The 20,002-nt window shown below is 38.4% G+C and overlaps 1 protein-coding gene across 6 annotated transcripts in view; it reads right to left on the reverse strand.

Annotated features, from left to right (window-relative positions):
- The window catches only part of LOC120516269 (echinoderm microtubule-associated protein-like 6), a 347,341-nt gene that overhangs the window by 35,676 nt on the left and 291,663 nt on the right, over window positions 1-20,002 (reverse strand). For 3 of the 6 annotated variants that reach the window (XM_039737818.1, XM_039737817.1, XM_039737816.1), the window contains 5 exons: window positions 19,697-19,826; window positions 12,919-13,017; window positions 5,151-5,324; window positions 2,753-2,961; window positions 2,092-2,249 (listed from right to left, as the gene is read on the reverse strand). In XM_039737818.1, the coding sequence (XP_039593752.1) occupies window positions 2,092-2,249; window positions 2,753-2,961; window positions 5,151-5,324; window positions 12,919-13,017; window positions 19,697-19,826 (770 nt within the window). Of the gene's footprint in view, window positions 1-2,091; window positions 2,250-2,752; window positions 2,962-5,150; window positions 5,325-11,835; window positions 11,974-12,918; window positions 13,018-19,696; window positions 19,827-20,002 lie in introns of those variants that run through there. The other 3 variants (XM_039737822.1, XM_039737820.1, XM_039737819.1) reach the window with 2 other exon arrangements.

Below are 20,002 nucleotides of genomic sequence, written 5' to 3' on the forward strand. Positions count from 1 at the left end.
GACCCCGAACCTGCTTCCAGTGGGGTAAAATTCCCAAGAAGAGAGCCTTCCTGAATCAGAGGGGGACTCTCCTTCCCCCCAGTAACCCGCTTTATTTACCAGTGTTATTTATTAAAGGTAAACTTTAATTACTTTAATTAAAGGTAAACTACAGTATATATTATTTATCAGTGTTATTTGTTAGGAAAATTGATTTTTATGTTGATATTTTTGGGGGTGCGGAACGGATTAACTGGATTTCCATTATTTTCAAAGGGAAGTTTTGTTCGAGATACAAGAAATTCGCTATACGAGCTCAGTGCTGGAACGAATTAAACTCGAATCTAGAGGTTCCACTGTATTTAATAAAAGAAATGTCAATATTGCAATTGAAAAGAAAACAAAACAAAAATCAAAAAGTGTCCGAAAAGGAAACAGGGTCCTCAGACGCTCCTGAATGTTATGCCATGCGTGTATTTTCTAACTTGTGATAATATTATATCCCCTGGCTTATGTTAACTACTGTATAAACGTGATCAGGTTTTGTAGTCTCAGTGACCTGTTAAAGTGGAATGCTGGAGTGAACAGTTGCGCTCATTTGAAGCTCTTGAAAGTTTGTGAAATTGTGTTTGTGTATTATTTACAGAAAAAATGTAAATATGCTTGAAGTTACAGCAAATGTCCATTACAAATAAACCAAGTTGAAAGCAGATTCTCCTTTGCCTTACCAGGACACAATATGACTCATCAGTCTTTTTTAGCTCTCTCTCTCTCTCTGATTGTTTGAAGATGTGAAATTGGAATCAAAAATCACTTTCAATCTATCAAAAAACAAGAGGCTGTATCTGATTTCATTTCTGCTGTCGAATGCGGCTCATTTAGCAACTGTTGAAAGGGAGAAATCTGGGAAAAATCCAAATGCAGTTATCTATACATATAAAGGAGAGTTGGGATCCGAGAGACTGTGTTTGTGGAGGGATGGAGAGTTAAGGCGGGTGGGGGAGTCACGTGATCATCTCCCCTGCCATTCACGTCATTTCACTCCGAGCTGAGCTCCGCAGCTGACGCGGTCTTGCCGTTCTTTTTCCTTAGTGTTTAGTCTTCTCTCCTTTACTGATTTACTGTTTACTAGACACAGTACTTACTGAATAGTATTTTTCCTTTAGTGTTTCTACTTAGTGTTTCTTAGTGTTTTGTAGACGCGGTGTGCCGGTGTTCCCGGCAGTTTACTGTTACTTTCTACTTCGTTTTTGGACTTTAGTGTTTAGTAGACTTTTACTTTATCTCATTTACTGTTTTTCCCAGTGGTGTTGCCGTTTTTCCCGTTTCTATTTTTTATGTAACATGTTCACGAATTAGTCATAGAGAAAATTTATATATTTTGGCTCCAGGAGGACAAACCAAAAATGCTGTATACAGTATAAAGAAGCTCTATAAGTCGCATGTAGATACATAATTATTCCAACTACAGCGACTGCAGCGAAGTGCACATGGTCTGCTAGTTTTCAAATATAATCTCCTCTTTCTCTCTGAGAGTCGACATCAAATTTTCTTTAACCAGTAGTTTGTTGAAATGGACAATCGGGTTTCTTTGGTTTGAGGCATTCGATCCATGTATGCAGTAAGCTGCTGAGATCTCTGTGTCCAATTTGAAGTCCTGTGCAATCATTTTAGAGGACAGCTCAGCTACGAATTTCATGGTTTTCAGGGAGACCATTGATTTTGAAGTTGTTCCTTCTATATCTATCTTTCAGCGCAGCTAGTTTATCAAAATAAAGATGGCTTTGGTTTAAGCATTTTGTTATGCAAGTAGGAAGGCACGGTGAGGCAGTTAGGAGACGCGGGTTCACTTCTCTGTGGAGTTTTCATGTTCTCCCCGTGTCTAAAGACATGCGGTTAGGTGGATTGGCCTTGGTGTGTTGGTGTGTTTGTGTGTGTCCTGAGGTGGGTTGGCACCCTGCTCAGGATTGGTTCCTGCCTTGTGCCCTGTGTTGGCTGGGATTGGCTCCAGCAGACCCCCCGTGAGCCTGTGTTCAGATTCAGCGGGTTGGAAAATGGATGGATGGTTATGCAAGTATTATGTGAGGACTGAAACCCCTTAGTTAAACTTACGGTCTTTCTTTTCCTCCAGTGACTATGAGCCCATCTCTCAGAGTTGTGTACATAGTGAAAACGGGGCCTGTATGGGCTTTGGCTACAACTCGAATTAAGAAGTGATCCTTCCACACGTACACATCTCCGTTAATGGCACCAGTGAAAGTAAGACTATTCTGCAAAAAAAGGGAATAAGATGTATTATAAATCATTATGCAAAGCAGTTTCAATACATTCATCCAGCAATCCATTCTTCAATAATCTGAGCCCATTTTTCCAATGCTGGCAGTGTAGACTGTAAGGCAGGAATACACGTTATCCATTGCAGCACACATTCATTAGCATTAGGTCATCCAGAGTCAACTTATGTAAACACGGTGCGGTTTTACAGCAAAAATCTGAAATAATTATTCAAACATTAAAGCACACAATTCATCACTGATGGATTGGTAAAATATTTACGCATGAAAAAAATACCCAAAAAATACATACAAATTAAAAATATATAAAAAGAATCAACTATACTTCTTTTGTCTTTGTAAAGATTAGCAGGTAGCAAATAATAATCCAAGCTAAACATAGCATCAGCACATCAGTGACAAAAATATAATAAGGAAAACAGTGTACAGTGTCTCACCAATGAGCACAGAAATAATTGAGCAAGGAATATCCTACTTACAGCACCAAAAGCAACAGAAAGCATCGTCTGCATTCTTGCATCCTCAACTGAGCCAATGACACCCTTCTTGTACATCAGCGCTCCACCAGCCAAAGTCCAGAACTTGATATGTTTAATTCCAACGGACACAAACTGGGAATCTGAATCTGGGCGAAATTCTACTACAAATATTCTGTCAGGGTGCCCTCCTTTACAAGCTATTTTAGTACCTGAAACAAATGCAGTGTTGTACAGTTAAAATACAGGAGCCAGAAATGGAACATGCCTACAAAAATAATATAAAGGAAAATAAGAGCTTACACACCTCTCTGTCAAAGCCTTCATAATAAAGAAAAGAAATCAAAGAGTGGTTAAGAGTTAAAAAATACGACACATAATCAGCACTTTTACCAAGAACAACATACAGCCGCTATATAGAGCCAAGTCGAGTATAAAACATGATAACAAATAAGAATTGTATTTATCCATTTTCTGAACCTGCTTTTTCCACCGCTGAATTAGGGGACAGAGCCTATTCTTGCAGTATCAACTATAGGAAAGACATTACTTAACTGATGAGATAAATCCAGATTTCTTATTCTTTATAATTTTTTATTATTCATTGTTTGCTGATTTGATAAATTTTCCTGGTCATTATTATTATTATTTTTTGTTATTCTGGCGTGGTTTCCTCCCACAGTCCAAAGACATGCTGGTTAGGTGGATTGGCGATTCTAAATTGTCCCGTGTGTGTGCTTAGTGTGTGTCCTGCGGTGGGTTGGTACCCTGCCCAGGATTGGTTCCTGCATGTGGCTGGGATTGGCTCCAGCAGACCAGATGGATTTGCGGGTTGGAAAATGGATGGATGATTTTGTGTTCTGTTTGTTGCTGATGTTTTGGGATAGTTTTGCACGACCACGGCCATATTCTTCACACTTGCTATGCTTGTTGCTGGTCACGTGATGGATTTAAGAACATGGATGGCATGGCAGTGCAGTGCTTAGTGCTCCCACATCCTTGTTCTGAATTCCCTACCTGATAATTGGATTGGCTCCATTTTTCCAGTTTTCCTCCCACGTCACCAAAGACTCACAGGTCGAGCTGAGTGGCGATTTCAAATTGGCCCCTAATATGGTGTATATGGTATGTATGAGGGGGGCCTTTTAATGCCTGCTGGGACGGACTGCATTCTTGAGCAACCTTGAATTGAATTGAGTGAGTTTGAGAATGTTATGTTACATTTATTCACATCATAATTTAAAATGTTCTTTCTTTTTTTCCTTTTCTCTGTAGGGAGTGTGCCATATTGCTTAAGACATTAGACTTTAATTCACGAGCACTACTAGTTTAACAGCTTCCTCCAACTCATTGTGTGGCATTAAGCTAACCGCTTAACCTGCCAGAGGTCCAAAAGTAAAATAAAATGTAATTAACTGTACAAACACTGGTCTCGTAAGATGCCTTAAATAGAGGTGTCAGCCAAACATGCAGTAGCAGTAATAGTTTGAGACCAGTCACGTAAAGAGTGAATCCTAAAATGATGTTCCTTTACCGGAGTCCTCAGACCAAATACAGAACCTTGGACAGCTTTTATTTACGCCTGTGCCAAAAGGTAAAATAACTGTAACAACACTCCATCTTGTAATCATTATTTTCTGATTTATAATCCTGTGGGTAAACATAATCAATGTTGTTTTAGGACTCCTAAAGGTAGGAAGGATTTGCCATTGAAAGTAAAGTAAAAAATACCCTAATATTGCATTTTGCAGGGTTTACAGGCTGCCAATGAAGCTGTTCATGACGCATAATTGTTACATTTTTATGTCCAAGAAAAAACAACTATTGAAATAAGATGGATGACCTTTCATAATTGTTCCACCTATCACAGCCGCTTGGTCTTTTGTGTTTGTTTCTTTTCTAAGTCATTTGGATACGGCTTCAGCCTTTGACTGTAGAATTTATTATGGCTACGGCACATAAATCACAGCAGACAGGAAAAGCACCAACATTACTCTCGGAGCTCTTTCTCATGTTTACACTTCTGTGTCAGGAGACTTTTCTTGATATTATTCACCATATGGTATTATAATGCCATTTTGTCTGGGTTAGCAGAGCTTTTTACTTTATCCACTATTTATCCAGTCCTGCATTTTGGTTGACTTTTTCATTACCGACTGTTATTTTTCTATTACTGGTGTACATGGTGTCGTAGGCCAGACTTTTCTAAAGAGCACTATACAAATATAAATTACTGTTCATATTCCCGACATCAACAAATATAAAGCTGTCTAAAAACACACTATTCACTTTTATTAGCAATTTTGTTTATATATTTAAATTAATTTTGAATATATTCATGGTAGGCAGATACTTGTATGTATAGTGTTCTAAGAAAATTGCAAATTAATAAAAACCTTACCTTCTTGCCATCTCCAAATTGTAATTGTGTGCTCAGGGTCAACCCCCAAGGATAGCAGCAATTTGCCGGTGGCACTGAAGTTCACGTAGCCGACACCTTTTCCATGTGAACAGCGCAGTATGGATAATGTCTGCTTGCACATGGCATCCCACACGTGAACAGAGGGAGTGGTGCCTAGGGATTTTGGTACATAAAATACAGATGATAATGAATAATGACTTCATTTGGGTTTGGTAAATAGAAGAAATCACACAACTTTTATACAGAGAACATAACTTATTCAGGTGTATAAAAACTTGTGATACATTTCTAATTATAGTTTTCTCCACAAGCACATTACATATGGTAACACTTCATTTTCAGATCTGAAGCTGATGATGCCCATATCATTTGATCCAGGTAGTAGTGCAAAACACAATTTGCAAGAATACATTTTGCTCTTAAAAATGATGCGTTTTGGTTGCCACTATGGACTTTTGGAATTTTTAGAAGATGGCTTGGAGGAGCCAGTCTTCTAAGAGGGCTACATCTGCAAGAGATTCCAGCTGATCCAGCATATCGAGCTCAGGGTTGCTGAACTGGAGTAGGAATTGGCTGGTCTGCGCTGTATCTGGCCTAGATGTCCTTTAGAGAGCTAGTGTGCACACTAAGGTTGCGCAGGAGATGATTCCAGACCAGACAGATAGAGATAGGTGGGTCATGGTCATAAGGCACAAGGTGAAGAGTGCACACTGGGCATCAAACCCAGAATTGGAAATGTCAAACCATTTTCAAGTTCTTGAAGAGCTGGGCAGTGTTTCTGAAGATACTGAGGTGGTAGGCTGGCATGAGCAGTCCCAACGGGTTGCCTCAAAACCAGTTCACAGAAAAACAGTGATAGTTGGGGACTCGGCCATTAGGGGGATTGAAGCACAGGTTTGCTCTGGCAACGGAGAGTCTCACACGGTTTGTTGCCTTCTGTGTGCATAGGTGCAAGATCTCCCAGGACAGGTTGATAGGCTGTTGGTTAGAGCAGGGGACAATTGTTGTTGTCCATGTTGGAACAAATGACATTTATAAGAGTAGTCCGTCAGTTTTGAAATCCAAATTTAAAGAGTTAGGTGCCAGATTGAGGAGCAGAACTGAACAGGTAGTCTTCTCCAAAGTTCAACCTGTGCCATGCACTAGTCCAGGTAAGATTGAGGAGATTATAAGGCTTATAAGGTGTAGGGCAGAAGGGTATTGGTTTATGGGGTATTGGGACTCCTTTTGGAACAGGTGGGACCTGTTCGGCTGCGATGGGTTACATCTGAACTGGAGGGGAGGTGTATGAATAGGTTAGTTGAGGATTATTTAAACTAGGGTATGGGGTGCCAGGGAGTATAGGACAGGCCTGGTTTAGAACTGTAGAAAAACATGAATGAACAAACAATAGTGTAAAAATAAAAATGCATAGCAATGTAAATTCTAATGCAATGTTTAAATGCAAAAGTAAAATAAAAAACACGTTAAAAATAGCTTGCCTTACTGCTAGAAGTATCAAAAATAAAACAAGAGATTTGAAGTTGTATGTAACGGAACAGAATTATGGTATTGTAGCAATAATGGAAACCTGGCTAAATAACAAGGATGGGGATGAGTATAACATAGAGGGATACACATTTTTTAGGAAGAACACACATAAGAGAAAAGGAGGTGGGGCTGCTGTTTATGTCAAACACAATTTAAACGCAAGTCCCCCTCAGTTGGACAATGAGTCCCATCTTAGTAAGGACATGTGGCTTCGCCTTGAAAGAGGTCTTATTTTAGGAGTGTGTCATACACTGCCCAATGCAGACAGTAATTTCAATGCATATCTTTTAAGTAATATTTTTAGTAACATTAAAAACTCAAGTTTACAGGGGGATATTATAGTCATGAGGGTCTTTAGCTACCCGAATATTAACTGAAATATCCTTACAAATAGTGGAAGACAAAAGGAGAAGTTTTTAGAAATAATCAGTGACTGTTTTTAACACAGTATATTAAAGCACCAAAGCAGGGGGAAGCTTGTCTAGATTTAGTATTTTGTAATAATCAGGAGAATTGAGAGGGTGGAGGTGATTGAACCACTAGGGTACAGCGACCTTAATATAATACAGTCCTCAATGTTTTGGAAGAGTGCAGATACAAAGGCAAAAACTGTTAAATTTAACTTTGGTAGGGCAATAATTTGAGCCGGAGGATAGACGGTGATAAGCTTTTAAGTGTGGAGACAGTCGAAATGCAGTCAAACAGGTTTAAAAAGGTTTTACATATAATGCAGGACAGATACACACTGTACCTAAATTTCGAATAAATAGGAAATTTTTTTAAAGACTGTACAGTGGGTTAATAAAGAGTTAAAAAAAGAGGCTGGAGAGGAAAAATAGGTGTATAAGGCTAATAAGAATTAATAACTCCAAACGTGAATCGTAGGGTGTATGAGAACATGAGGGTAACCATTAAAAAGGATATTAGGGAGGCTATAGAAGATAAGGTGAAAGATGACCCAAAGGGATTCTTCCAGTATTTTAGTACTAAAAGAAAGGTTAACGAAGAGGTGAAATGCATCAGGATGAGTAAAGTGGAATTATAAAACGGGGGAAAATACAGACAGTGAAAAAGCAGACGCTCTAAACTCCCATTTTTCTGAGGTCTTCATATGTGAGAAAGTAGATACCTCTTAGTGGTAAAGGGGACTACGAATGAGGTACTGATGGATTTAGAAATTGTAGAGGAAGAAGTACCGCTTAGATTAACCTCTTTAGCATTTGACCCAAGCATTACTCGGGCTGCGAATACCGTGCTAAAACTGTTAGTACTGACTATCACTCGGGCAACTGTACAAATGCGTCTTGCGCAAGCGTTAGAACCGAGAATCACTCGGGCTGTAAAAGTGCCGTCAGTGGTGCCATTCTAAGGAGAAATTACGTCTAAGTATACGTTTTCACTAATTCCGAAATATCTGCACTTTATCAACAATGAAGACTTTGATGAGAATACCCATCCAGCACCCAAAATAAAGAAAATTTGGGAGATATACCAGGCAATTGTAGTAAAATTCCAGAGAGTTTACATTCTGGACCATGATGTCAGCATTGATGAAAGTCTCACGGCTTATAAGGGCATGCTGTCATGGATATAATACATCTCGTCGAAAAGAGCAAGATTTGGCATAGAGCTTTATGAGCTTTGTAAATCTAAAACGGGATACATTTGGAATTCGGTTCTGTACACCGGGAAAGGGACAACTTGCATATTCTTCTCATGGAGTTTGTGTAATATTGACTTGGTGTAAGTTAGCGTTCTTTATGATGAATTGGAGTGCAGGCGGGCACCCTGACAGAATATCTGTAGTACAATTTCGCGCAGATTCAGATTCTCAGTTTGTGTCCGTTGGAGGCATGGATGGTTGTGGTAATATTCATAGGAAATAATTTAATAATACTGAAAGGTTACTTTTTGTTGATATAAAAATGGAAGTTTCACATTCTGAATGATGTCCTTTGCATATTAATCATTAGTTTCTGATTTTCTGTGTATTAGTGAAGTCTCTCCGTTTCAGAATACTGAAGTAGTCTGGCTAAGCTCTAAGGCACAGTGACTAAATTCAGGATGAAAAGCTTGGTGTTCATAGTACAGGGTGGTCCAGATGTAAGTATGCAGCTCCAGATCATCTGGATGACTTTGATTTATGCGGAGACGATTCCAGTTCGGCGCAAAGACGATTCTTCACGTCGTCAGTTCGCACACTTCTCGATGGTCCAGAATTTTTTGGGTGATTTTCTATGTAATAAACTTAATAAGTTATAGCGTAATGAGAATTGCATAATTAGATCTGGACCACCCTATAGAAATGTGCTGTATAAAATAAATGTTGCTTGACGAAGGAATTTAAGAACATGCAATGTCCATCAAGGTGTTTAGATAAAAGTAATCAAGATGAATGGACAACAGTTAAGTAAAATTAACAATACTACTCTAAAGTAAAAGAAGAAACGATAATTTAAAAAATTAAGATTATTAGGATATGTGTTTAAAACTCTTCAGATGAACAACATACATAAAATGAGAACTTTGTATCACATTTCTTATGATTACAGTATCCTTTATACAAAGTTTAAACAAAATATTTTGTAATCCTCTTTAGGAGTGTGTTGGAAAAATTAAGAATATGGCTATGAGACTCACTCTCGTTGATGCACTAAAACTTTTCTAACCAGCAAGAGTATAACTCATCTCAAAATATACAGTGCCACAGTTTTATAAAAAGGGAAACATAATCCTTATTCTTCTCTCTCCAGATTACAGCAACTTTACATATTTTTACAGTTAATTCTTTTTAGAAAATGGATAGATGTATTACACCAATCAAATCTAAGATAAACTTAAACACACACTAAGTATAAAAAAATGGCAAGTTATTTAATGTCCATAATTGTTTACCTGCTTAGTGCACTACAGGATCACACTATGGGGTGGAGGCATTGATTATGAAATAAACAAAAAAAGATATCATACAAATATGCAACATTCCATTTTGTTTTGGTTACTAATTGTCTTCTCTAATTCAGTCAATATTGTGATCACATTATATTCCTGACAGAGCAAAAATTGTTTCAGAACTCTCAGTTTAACCTGAGGGACCCTCCTGAACCAGAGACTCTTGAAACGCTGAATATTCCCTGTCCAGGATCTACAGGATTTTTTGGTCTAAACTAAAGCCAAAGTTTAATTTTTCCACCATTAAAGAATAATTTGGGATTAGGCCACAAAGAGAGGCTCACGAAGAAGATGACTGATGTTCAAATACAAGTTTTCCAGAATTCATCTAGCAGAGGATGCTAAAGAATATTCAACAGAAAGACAAAAGTGAAGCTCTCCGGGTTACATGGGTCTTATTACAGTACATCAGGCAAAAATCTGATATGTAAAACAGATAAGCATATTGGTTTTAGATGAACATCATCATGGAATACTTTGCTGTCTGTGAACCTGAGGAATGTGTCATCACTGAATCAAAGAAGAATTGAGCTTTGAGTTTACAAATCTTACGGTGAAATGAATCAGAAGGAGAATTGTGTCAGACAGAAAATGAATGATCCCCAAAATAAAATCAAATGTATAATAAAAAAACAAATAATATAATAAATCTTCTTATATAATATGCTACTGTGGCTGTCCGTTTGTCTGTCCAGGATTTTGAATCACCTGTAGCTCACAAACCGTTTGAGCTATTGACCTGAAATTCGGTACACATGTACTACATGACATCAACTGTCTGTTTTCAGGATGATGATTAACCTCCAAGGTTATTACTCTTTTTATTTTATATTATTGTTGAATCAACTCTCTACAGTGGCCAGCAGGGCGGCCGTGCAGCGCATGCCTACGGGCACCGTTCTCATCCCTAACCACCTTCGCCGTCACTTCCTCTACCTCTTCATATCTTAAATCCTTCTTGAGGCAGATTGAAGACTTAAGTGCCAGCTTAAGTGAAAAATGAAAGAAAACGTACTAAGTAATTGCAACACAAAAACTGAGTTAACCAGTTTTAACGCAAAAAGATGCTGGCGACAGAAGAGAAGAAGCGGGTCACTGGGGTGGAGAAAAGAAGAGCGGCTCAGGAAGCAGCAAGCGCATCAACCTCTGAGCAAACAAATGATAAACGTACAGAGAGAGGGGATGAAAACTAGGAATGCTCAAGTCAAGTGGATTCACTACACGTTATCGTGCAGTCCGCCATTAGTGGTGTAAATATGAGTCCATTTAGGAGGTGTTACTGATACAATCAATTGAACATTTCCATCTTCTCTTTGCCATAACTGCTGTTTTTAATGGATCTTTTGGTTGAAAATAAAATGTTTAACATGGAAATACAGAAAATGGTGTAAAGGGGTACCAGGTCAGAATGAGAACTGCTGGTAGAGGGCTAGGAGGATAAATAAAAGACTTCTACAGACTGGTACAATGTAGGTCTTTAGAGAGTGAACTAGAAGTGATTATTCCAGGGGAACACACAGGAAAAGGGCTTTGAAATGCATTTAGTGATTTGACGGAAATCCGCTAATCTGACAGGTAGCAACAGGGAAGATCATGACTGAATGGGACTTTCCCAGGCACATGGTGTAAAGGGGTACTAGATCAACCTCTGAGCAAATGAACGCTAAACGTACAGAGAAAGAGGATGAAAGCTCAAATCAAGTGTAACGCGCAGTGCGCTGTTACTGGTATCATGATAATGCTATTTCAAAGTACAGACCTGAGTCTTCTACGAATGTTGTGGAAAGAACTGAAACAAAGAGCTACTCAGAATAAGCAGTTTGCTGGGGATAAAAGTGTCATTTACTCTCATCACAGTAAAACTGGAGTGAGTGGTTATTTATTTTAAGAGCCCAAATCCCAGAACCCTCAAACTAACACTGAATTCTTGATAACTTTGTTTTGAAAAACTTAAATTGCTATCAATATTTGGTATTAAACATTCCTTACATGTGTTAGTTGAGTGACTGTTTAATGCTAAAACTCTTTAGCTATTTGGAAAATGCGAGAGAGAGAGAATACTTTTTTATGACACCGCACATCTGAAAACAAATTATCGTTTTAAATGAAGTAAGAAATGAATGTATATTTTGAAAAAAATCTTAATGATTTAATTTTAGAGAAGATAACTAGACACCAATGCATTTTCTACATTTGTTTTTATCCAATCAAATAATAAATTAGACCTTAGTAAGAGTGGGAACGAACACAGAAGAGATGATTAAACACAAAAGTGGGAGGAAGAATGACATGATCTTACCTGCCAGATCAGCAACATCGCCTGTTTTGTGTGGGCAATGGCAAATGAGGAAGCATCAAAAGAAAACAGCTGGAGTAAGTTACTATTTTCTAATGCTGAAAAAACTAAATCAGCACCAGAATTTGAAATTAATAAAATTAATTTAAACATGGATATGGGAAGCAGGAATCACTAAAAGCAACAAATGCACACTAAAATAAAATTAAAGCAGACATCAAATTAATGATATGAAGCATATGAAGGTAACCTAGAGGAAAAGTCCATTAAACAAACACAAGAATGCACACTCTTATTCATAGTAAGCAAATTCTAGGGATTTTACTGAGTGATTTAAAGAACAGCTACAGAATTTATACTTTGTATTACATGTTTCCCTACTGGTGAACAGTTGGTAGAATAGCGGCAAGAACACATACTGGTAAATGGCGTGCAACTCTACATGCCCAGAATAAGAATTCTCCGGGAGCACCACAGTACGGGCCTTACTCTTTATTGGACCCGATTCCAAGGAATGCCAGGGCATGATCTGAAATAGCATGGAGGCAATGCCAGAATTCCCCAGAGCTCCAGTAACATTAGGGGTTAGTCGAAACAATGACTCAACTGGCAGCAGAAAAGTTAGTCAGAAATTAAGAGTGGGAAGGTGAAGTGAGAGTGTGTGGAGTGACTGTGGCTAGTCAGTTGAATTATTTTTTAATGTGAGGAAGAGGAGGAAGCTCCAATTTATATAGCCTTGGATGCATGCCCTGTGATAGCTAAGTCATGTGTGTCTCCACTGTATGACTTCTGTTTCCTTGTAAATATCTCGTTTTTATACGCTTACCATCTCTTTTTGCAAATGGCCTGGTGTGTTCACTAGGGGGCTCCCTGTTACCATTTAACTGTTTTTTAAAACTACACACACACACACACACGCACACACACACGCACAGCATAAATGATAAAAATAAAACAAAAACAGCTTACCAATCTGCCCAGTCGCGATAACATTTTTGTACTTAGGATGCTGATTTACAGTTAAACAAAGGATGTCATCAGTGTGTTCCAAATAGAAGCTTTGAGTCCCTGAAGAACAAGAAAACAATACTGTGTTACATTTATTCATTGATTTTCTCAAATAACGGTATGGTTTGAACTTTTTTTGTCTTTTCACTTGTGAAGATGGTGTTGCTTATCTTCTTATATAATACGCTACCGTGGCTGTCCATTTGTCTGTCCAGGATTTTAAATCACATGTAGCGCGTAAACCATTTGACCTATTGACCTGAAATTTGGTACACATATACGACGTGGTGCCTACTATCCAGTTTGGAGGTGACGATTGACCTCCAAGGTTATTCCTCATTTTATTTTTATTTTATGTTATTGTAGAATCAACTCTCAGCAGTAAGCATACGGCCTCCATTCTTATCTCTCCCACCTTCACCATCACTACGTCTACCTCTTCATATCTTAAATCATTCTTGAGGCAGATCGAAGACTTCAGTGCCAGCTTAAGTGAAAAATGAAGGAAAATGTACTAAGTAATTGCAACACAAACACTGACTTAATCAGTTTTAATTAATGCGAAAAGATGCCAATGAAAGAAGAGAAGAAGTGGGCCGCTAGGGTGAGAATAGAAGAGCCGCTCAAGAAGCAGCAAGCACATCAACCTCTGAGCAAACGAATGCTAAACATACAAAACCATTTGAACTACTGACCTGATATTTGGTACACATATACAACGTGACGTCTACTGTCTGCTTTCGGGGGGGTGATTTTTATTACTCTTTTAATTTTTATTTTATTGTAGAATCAACTCTCGGCAGCATGTGGCGCATGGCCGCCATTCTCATCCCTAGCACCTTCGCCATCACTTCCCCTACCTCTTCATATCTTAAATCATTCTTGAGGCAGATCGAACACTTAAATGCCAGCTTAAGTGAAATATTAAGAAAAACATACTAAGTAGTTACAACACAAAAACTGACTTAATCAGTTTTAACGCGAAAACATGCTGAAGGAAGAAGAGAAGAAACAGGCCAGTAGAGTGGAGAAAAGAAGAGCTGCTCAGAAAGCTGCAAATGCATCAACCTCTGAGCAAACGAATGCTAAACAGAGACAGAGAAAGAAAATGAAAACTAGGAATGCTCAAGTCAAGTGAATTCACTGCACGTTGTTGTGCAGTCTGCCATTAGTGGTGTAAATGTGAGTCCATTTAGGAGGTGTTACTGATACAATCAATTGAACATTTCCATCTTCTCTTTGCCATAACTGCTGTTTTAATGGATCTTTTGGTTGAAAATAAAATGTTTAACATGGAAATACAGAAAATGGTGTAAAGGGGTACCAGGTCAGAATGAGAACTGCTGGTAGGAGGATAAATAAAAGACTTTTACAGACTGGTACAATGTAGGTCTTTAGAGAGTGAACTAGAAGTAATTATTCCAGGAGAACACACAGGAAAAGGACATTGAAATGCATTTAGTGATTTGACGGAAATCCGCTAATCTGACAGGTAGCAACAGGGAAGATCATGACTGAATGGGACTTTCCCTCAATTTGTATTACAGTACGTGTACTCGGGGATGTAGGCACATCTGGGTCTGGTAGGGGGAGTTCTTGGAAAATGGTCCATGAGTTCTACAGGACAATACCGACTAACTACTGAAGTAGTTAAGGCAATGATGCTGGAAGAGGTTCCTGGCTGGGGCTTAAAAGCTCTTTTAGGTTTGATTTCCACTGACTATGGAGTCAAAAATATAATGACTGACAATAGGTATAAGGTTGGAAGATTATAAAGATAAAAAGGCCTGTGTTAGTTAATATGGGGGTACAGTTGTGCTTGAAAGTTTGTGAACCCTTTAGAAATATCTGTATTTCTGCATAAATATGACCTAAAACATCATCAGATTTTCACTCAAGTCCTAAAAGTAGATAAAGAGAAACCAGTTAAACAAATGAGACAAAAATATTATACTTGGTCATTTATTTATTAAGGAAAATGATCAAATATTACATATTTATGAGTGGCAGAAGTATGTGAACCTCACGGATGATCAGTTAGTTTGAAGGTGAGGTGTCAGGTGTTTTCAATCAATGGGATGACAATCAGGTGTGAGTGGGCACCCTGTGTTATTTAAAGAACAGGATCTATCAAAGTCTGCTCTTCACAACACGTTTGTGGAAGTGTATCATGACACTAACAAAGGAGGTTTCTGAGGACCTCACAAAAAGAGTTGTTGATGCTCATCAGGCTGGAGTGTTAAACTAAAGAGTTTGGACTCCACCAATCCACAGTCAGACAGATTGTGTACAAATGGAGGAAATTCAAGACCATTTTTACCCTCCCCAGGAGTGGTCGACCAACAAAGATCACTCCAAGAGCGAGGCATGTAATAGTCGGCGAGGTCACAAAGGACCTCAGGGTAACTTCTAAGCAACTGAAGGCCTCTCTCACATTGGCTAATGTTCATGTTCATGAGTCCACCATCAGGAGAACACTGAACAACAATGGTGTGCATGGCAGGGTTGCAAGGAGAAAGCCACTGCTCTCCAAAAAAATTGCTGCTCGTCTGCAGTTTGCTAAAGATCACGTGGACAAACCAGAAGGCTATTGGAAGAATGTTTTGTGGACGGATGAGACCAAAATAGAACTTTTTGGTTTAAATGAAAAGCGTTCTGTTTGGAGAAAGGAAAACACTGCATTCCAGCATAAGAACTTTATCCCATCTGTGAAACATGGTGGTGGTAGTATCAGGGTTTGGGCCCGTTTTGCTGCATCTGGGCCAGGTCGGCTTGCCTTCATTGATGGAACAATGAATTCTGAATTATATCAGAGAATTCTAAAGGAAAATGTCAGGACATCTGTCCATGAACTGAATCTCAAGAGAAGGTGGGTCATGCAGCAAGACAACGACCCTAAGCACACAAGTCATTCTACCAAAGAATGGTTAAAGAAGAATAAAGTTAATGTTTTGGAATGGCCAAGTCAAAGTCCTGACCTTAATCCAATCGAAATGTTGTGGAAGGACCTGAAGCGAGCAGTTCATGTTCCCAGAGTTGAAGCTGTTCTGTACGGAGGAATGGGCTAAAAGTTCTCCAAGTCGGTATGCAGGAATGATCAAAAGTTACCAGAAACATTTAGTTGTAGTTATTTGGGGGTCACACCAAATACTGAAAGCAAAGGTTCACATACTTTTGCCACTCACAAATATGTAATATTCGATCATTTTCCTTAATAAATAAATGACCAAGTATAATATATTTGTCTCGTTTGTTTAACTGGTTTCTCTTTATCTACTTTTAGGACTTGAGTGAAAATCTGATGATGTTTTAGTTCATATTTATGCAGAAATATAGAAAATTCTAAAGGGTTCACAAACTTTTAAGCACAACTGTAAGTGGGGAAAGACAAATGACTGGTTGTCTGAAAACTTTCTCAGACTAAATAGTGATAAAACTAGGGCTTTAATTATTGCATCTTTAGTCAATCTCAAGAAAATAGACAATTCCTCTGTAAAATGCCTGACTTTATTACAACTTTGCCTGCACAGCTTAAAAATCTTGCTACTATTCTTGATCCTATACTCTCTTTTAATCATCATGTTAATAATATTACTAAGGTTGCCTTTTTCCACCTTGAGTAAATTTCATTGCTCTCTGATACTGCAAATGAGACACTTCTTCATGATTCTGTCACCTCATGACTGGACTACTGCAATGCAGTGTTGTTTGGTATCCCTGCTTGGAGTTTAAACAAATTACAACATGTACAAAATTCAGCGGTAAGAGTGGCTACCCACTTAAAAACTTGCGAACAAATGACTCCTACACTTCTAAAATTGCATTGGCTACCTGTTTCCTTCTATATTCAATATAAACTTCTCCTTTTCATATTTAAGGCACTTCATGGTCTAGCCCCAGCTTACTTGTCTTCTTTAAATTATCCCTATACTCCATTACGATCCCTTTGTTCTTCTGACTCCTTGCTACTAACCATTTCACTGTGAAGATTGTGCACTATGAGCGACAGGGCTTTTATTGCATCAGGGCCACAGCTATGGAAGGCCCTACCCTGCCTTTGGAGCTCCGTACATGTACCTCATTTTCTGTTTTTAAATGTAGACTTAAAATATATCCGTTTAATATTGCCTTTTGTTGTTCACATTAATTATGTTTGTATATTGGACTGTTTGAGTTTATGTGTATTGTTGTACAGTGGCCTTGGGTACCTTAAAAGGTGCTTTTAAATAAAATGTATTATTATTATTGTTATCATTAGAACATTCTTATCCTCTAAGCAATGTATAGCAGCATACTTTGACCCTAACAATGAATCATATACAGTGATCCCTCGCTATATCACGCTTCGACTTTCGCGGCTTCACTCTATCGCGATTTTTTTCTCATACACGCTTACGTCACTATGCATGCGCTTTCTGAGAACTTTTATCTAAGCCCCATGATGGCTCCTAAACGTGCTGCTTTTTCTAAACCTTCTGACAATAAAACTAAGCACCGGAGGAAGATGCTTACTATCCAGGAGAAGGTGAAACTCTTGGATATGATTAAAGATGGCAATACCCTACAAAAGCCTCCTCACGCATATGAAAAGACAGCGCCAGCAACTGCCTATCAAGATGTTCTTCAGCCGCGCACCCAGACACCCACTGCCTACTCTTAGTACTCCTTCAGCGGAAGAAGACAACGCACCTGCTGAAGATACTGCACCACCTGAAGACTCTCCTACTGAGGTCGTGCCTTCATAGGTTAGTGGTTGTGTGTAATTAAATGTACAGTACAATAATCTACTATATAAAAGCGTTCGGGATTGTCCTTCCGTCCCGTGAGGGCAAAGCGTAGCGGTATTCCGCTTATCACAGACTTACTACTTGCGGCTTGAGGTACGAAGCAACGCGATATGAGCAGAGTTCTGGTGCTGTCACCATTCCCTTGCTTTTGTGTGCGATGCGCTGCAAAAACAGACAAAATTGTGTCTCTGGAAAAATGAATGTTGATGGAGTACAAATGCCTCACCGCGTAGTAAATATCAGGGGAGATGGTGCTTGCTTATTCTCATCTATAGCTTATTTAGTGCATGAAACTCCGTCTTTAGTGGTACAGATTCGGGCTGACATTGTACGACTTTGGACAGGCACTTGAGGGGATAAAAAAAAAAACTTTTCGGGAGATGTTATGAATGGGCACTTTGATGTTCTCATTCCCTACACTTACATGGCTGATGTACACATGGAGTGCACAAAAATTGAGGATAAAAGTCGGTCGCCTTAAAAGGCGAGTGCGCCTAGTAATAATATGATATTTGTAACGTCTAATATGTCTTATTTTCTCTTATTTTGTCTAATATATTGGGTAATACGAGTGTAATGGTGACTAAAGTGTGTTATTTCATGTCTAGAGGGCTCTAATAATGTTAAAAAAACGTACTTAGAAGGTCGTAAACAGGTTTTCTATACTCTAACTGCAAATATATTCGATTTATAAATAAAGATTCCTACTTCTCGAAAATTCATTTATCACGGTAGAGTCTGGAACGGATTAACTGTGATAAACGAGGGTTCACTGTACAGTGATCCCTCGCTATATCGAGCTTCGACTTAAACGGCTTCACTCCATCGCAGATTTTAAATGTAAGCATATCTAAATATATATCACGGATTTTTCGCTGGTTAGCGGATTTCTGCGGACAATGGGTCTTTTAATTTATGGTACATGCTTTCTCAGTTTGTTTGCCCAGTTGATTTCATACAAGGGACGATATTGGCGGATGGCTTAGAAGCTACCCAATCAGAGCATGTATTACGTATTAAATAAAACTCCTCAATGATATATGATGTGCTTCCTGAGCGGTGCTTGATTGATTGCTTTTCTCTGTCTCTCTCACTCTCTCTGACATGCTCTGTGCCTGACGGAGGGGGTGTGAGCAGAGGGGCTGTTTGCACAGAGGCTGTTTGCCTAGAAGATACGGACGCTACTCTAAAAAATGCTGAAAGACTACCTTCACATTTCTCCCTTCTTTGCGGCTGCTTTATCGCGGTGCGCATACTTAAAAGCCCAACAGCACATATTGATTTTTTGATTGTTTGCTTTTCTGTCACGCTCTCTCTCTCTCTCGGACATTCTCTGCTCCTGACGGCGCTCCATTAAAGAGAAGATATGTTTGCATTCTTTTAATTGTGAGAAAGAACTGCCATCTCTGTCTTGTCATGTAGCACAGTTTAAACTTTTGACTAGAAGGTGTTATTTCATGTCTAGAGGGCTCTAATAATGTTAACAGTGTGGGAGAGTTTATAAGGGCTTAAAATATATAAAAATAACCATATAAACATATGCTATCTACTTTGCAGATTTTCACCTATCGCTGGGGGTTCTTGAACACAAACCCCGCGATCGAGGAGGGATTACTGTACTCCGTGCATACAAAGGGAACAAGCCAAGTCATGTAGGCAAGAGATGAAATATTACGACAACTTCATTAGTAGCTAACCAAAGAAGCCTGATGGACTCTTATTTGTAGAATTTAATATGTTCTTATGTAACTAAATTGTAATGTAATGTTAAGTATAAATTTAAATATCTGACAAGCAATGTGAGAAAAACATCCTTCCAGTTCATACAAATAAAGCAATGGCAGATCACAACAAGTGGGATCTAAAAAAATAACTTCATGCTTTACAAATGAAAATGAAAACATGCAATTTCCCATTTTTATATACTGTATAGATATTATGTGCTAAATCACCTGTCGACAGACTCTGAAGCACTGCAGCAGCAGCTGTATGGAAAATTATATCAGCGCCATCATTGAGGTAATGAAGGTTGTTGCGACAGTCAAAGCCTCTGTACCCAAAGACATGATCAAGGAGAAGGTCCTGAAAAAAAGTTAAAAATAAACATTTTCTACAAAATTTCTACAGAAATAAAAATGTTAATTAATTTGACAGAAATAAAGGACAATAAAAAAAACGATTTTCTATTACTAGAATTGGAAATGACTGATTTGGTGTTATGAGGAGAGAATCTCTGGCATACAGGAATGATATGAATA

Source organism: Polypterus senegalus, chromosome 16, assembly GCF_016835505.1.
Source record: "Polypterus senegalus isolate Bchr_013 chromosome 16, ASM1683550v1, whole genome shotgun sequence".
In the NCBI taxonomy this organism is placed as follows: domain Eukaryota; kingdom Metazoa; phylum Chordata; class Cladistia; order Polypteriformes; family Polypteridae; genus Polypterus; species Polypterus senegalus.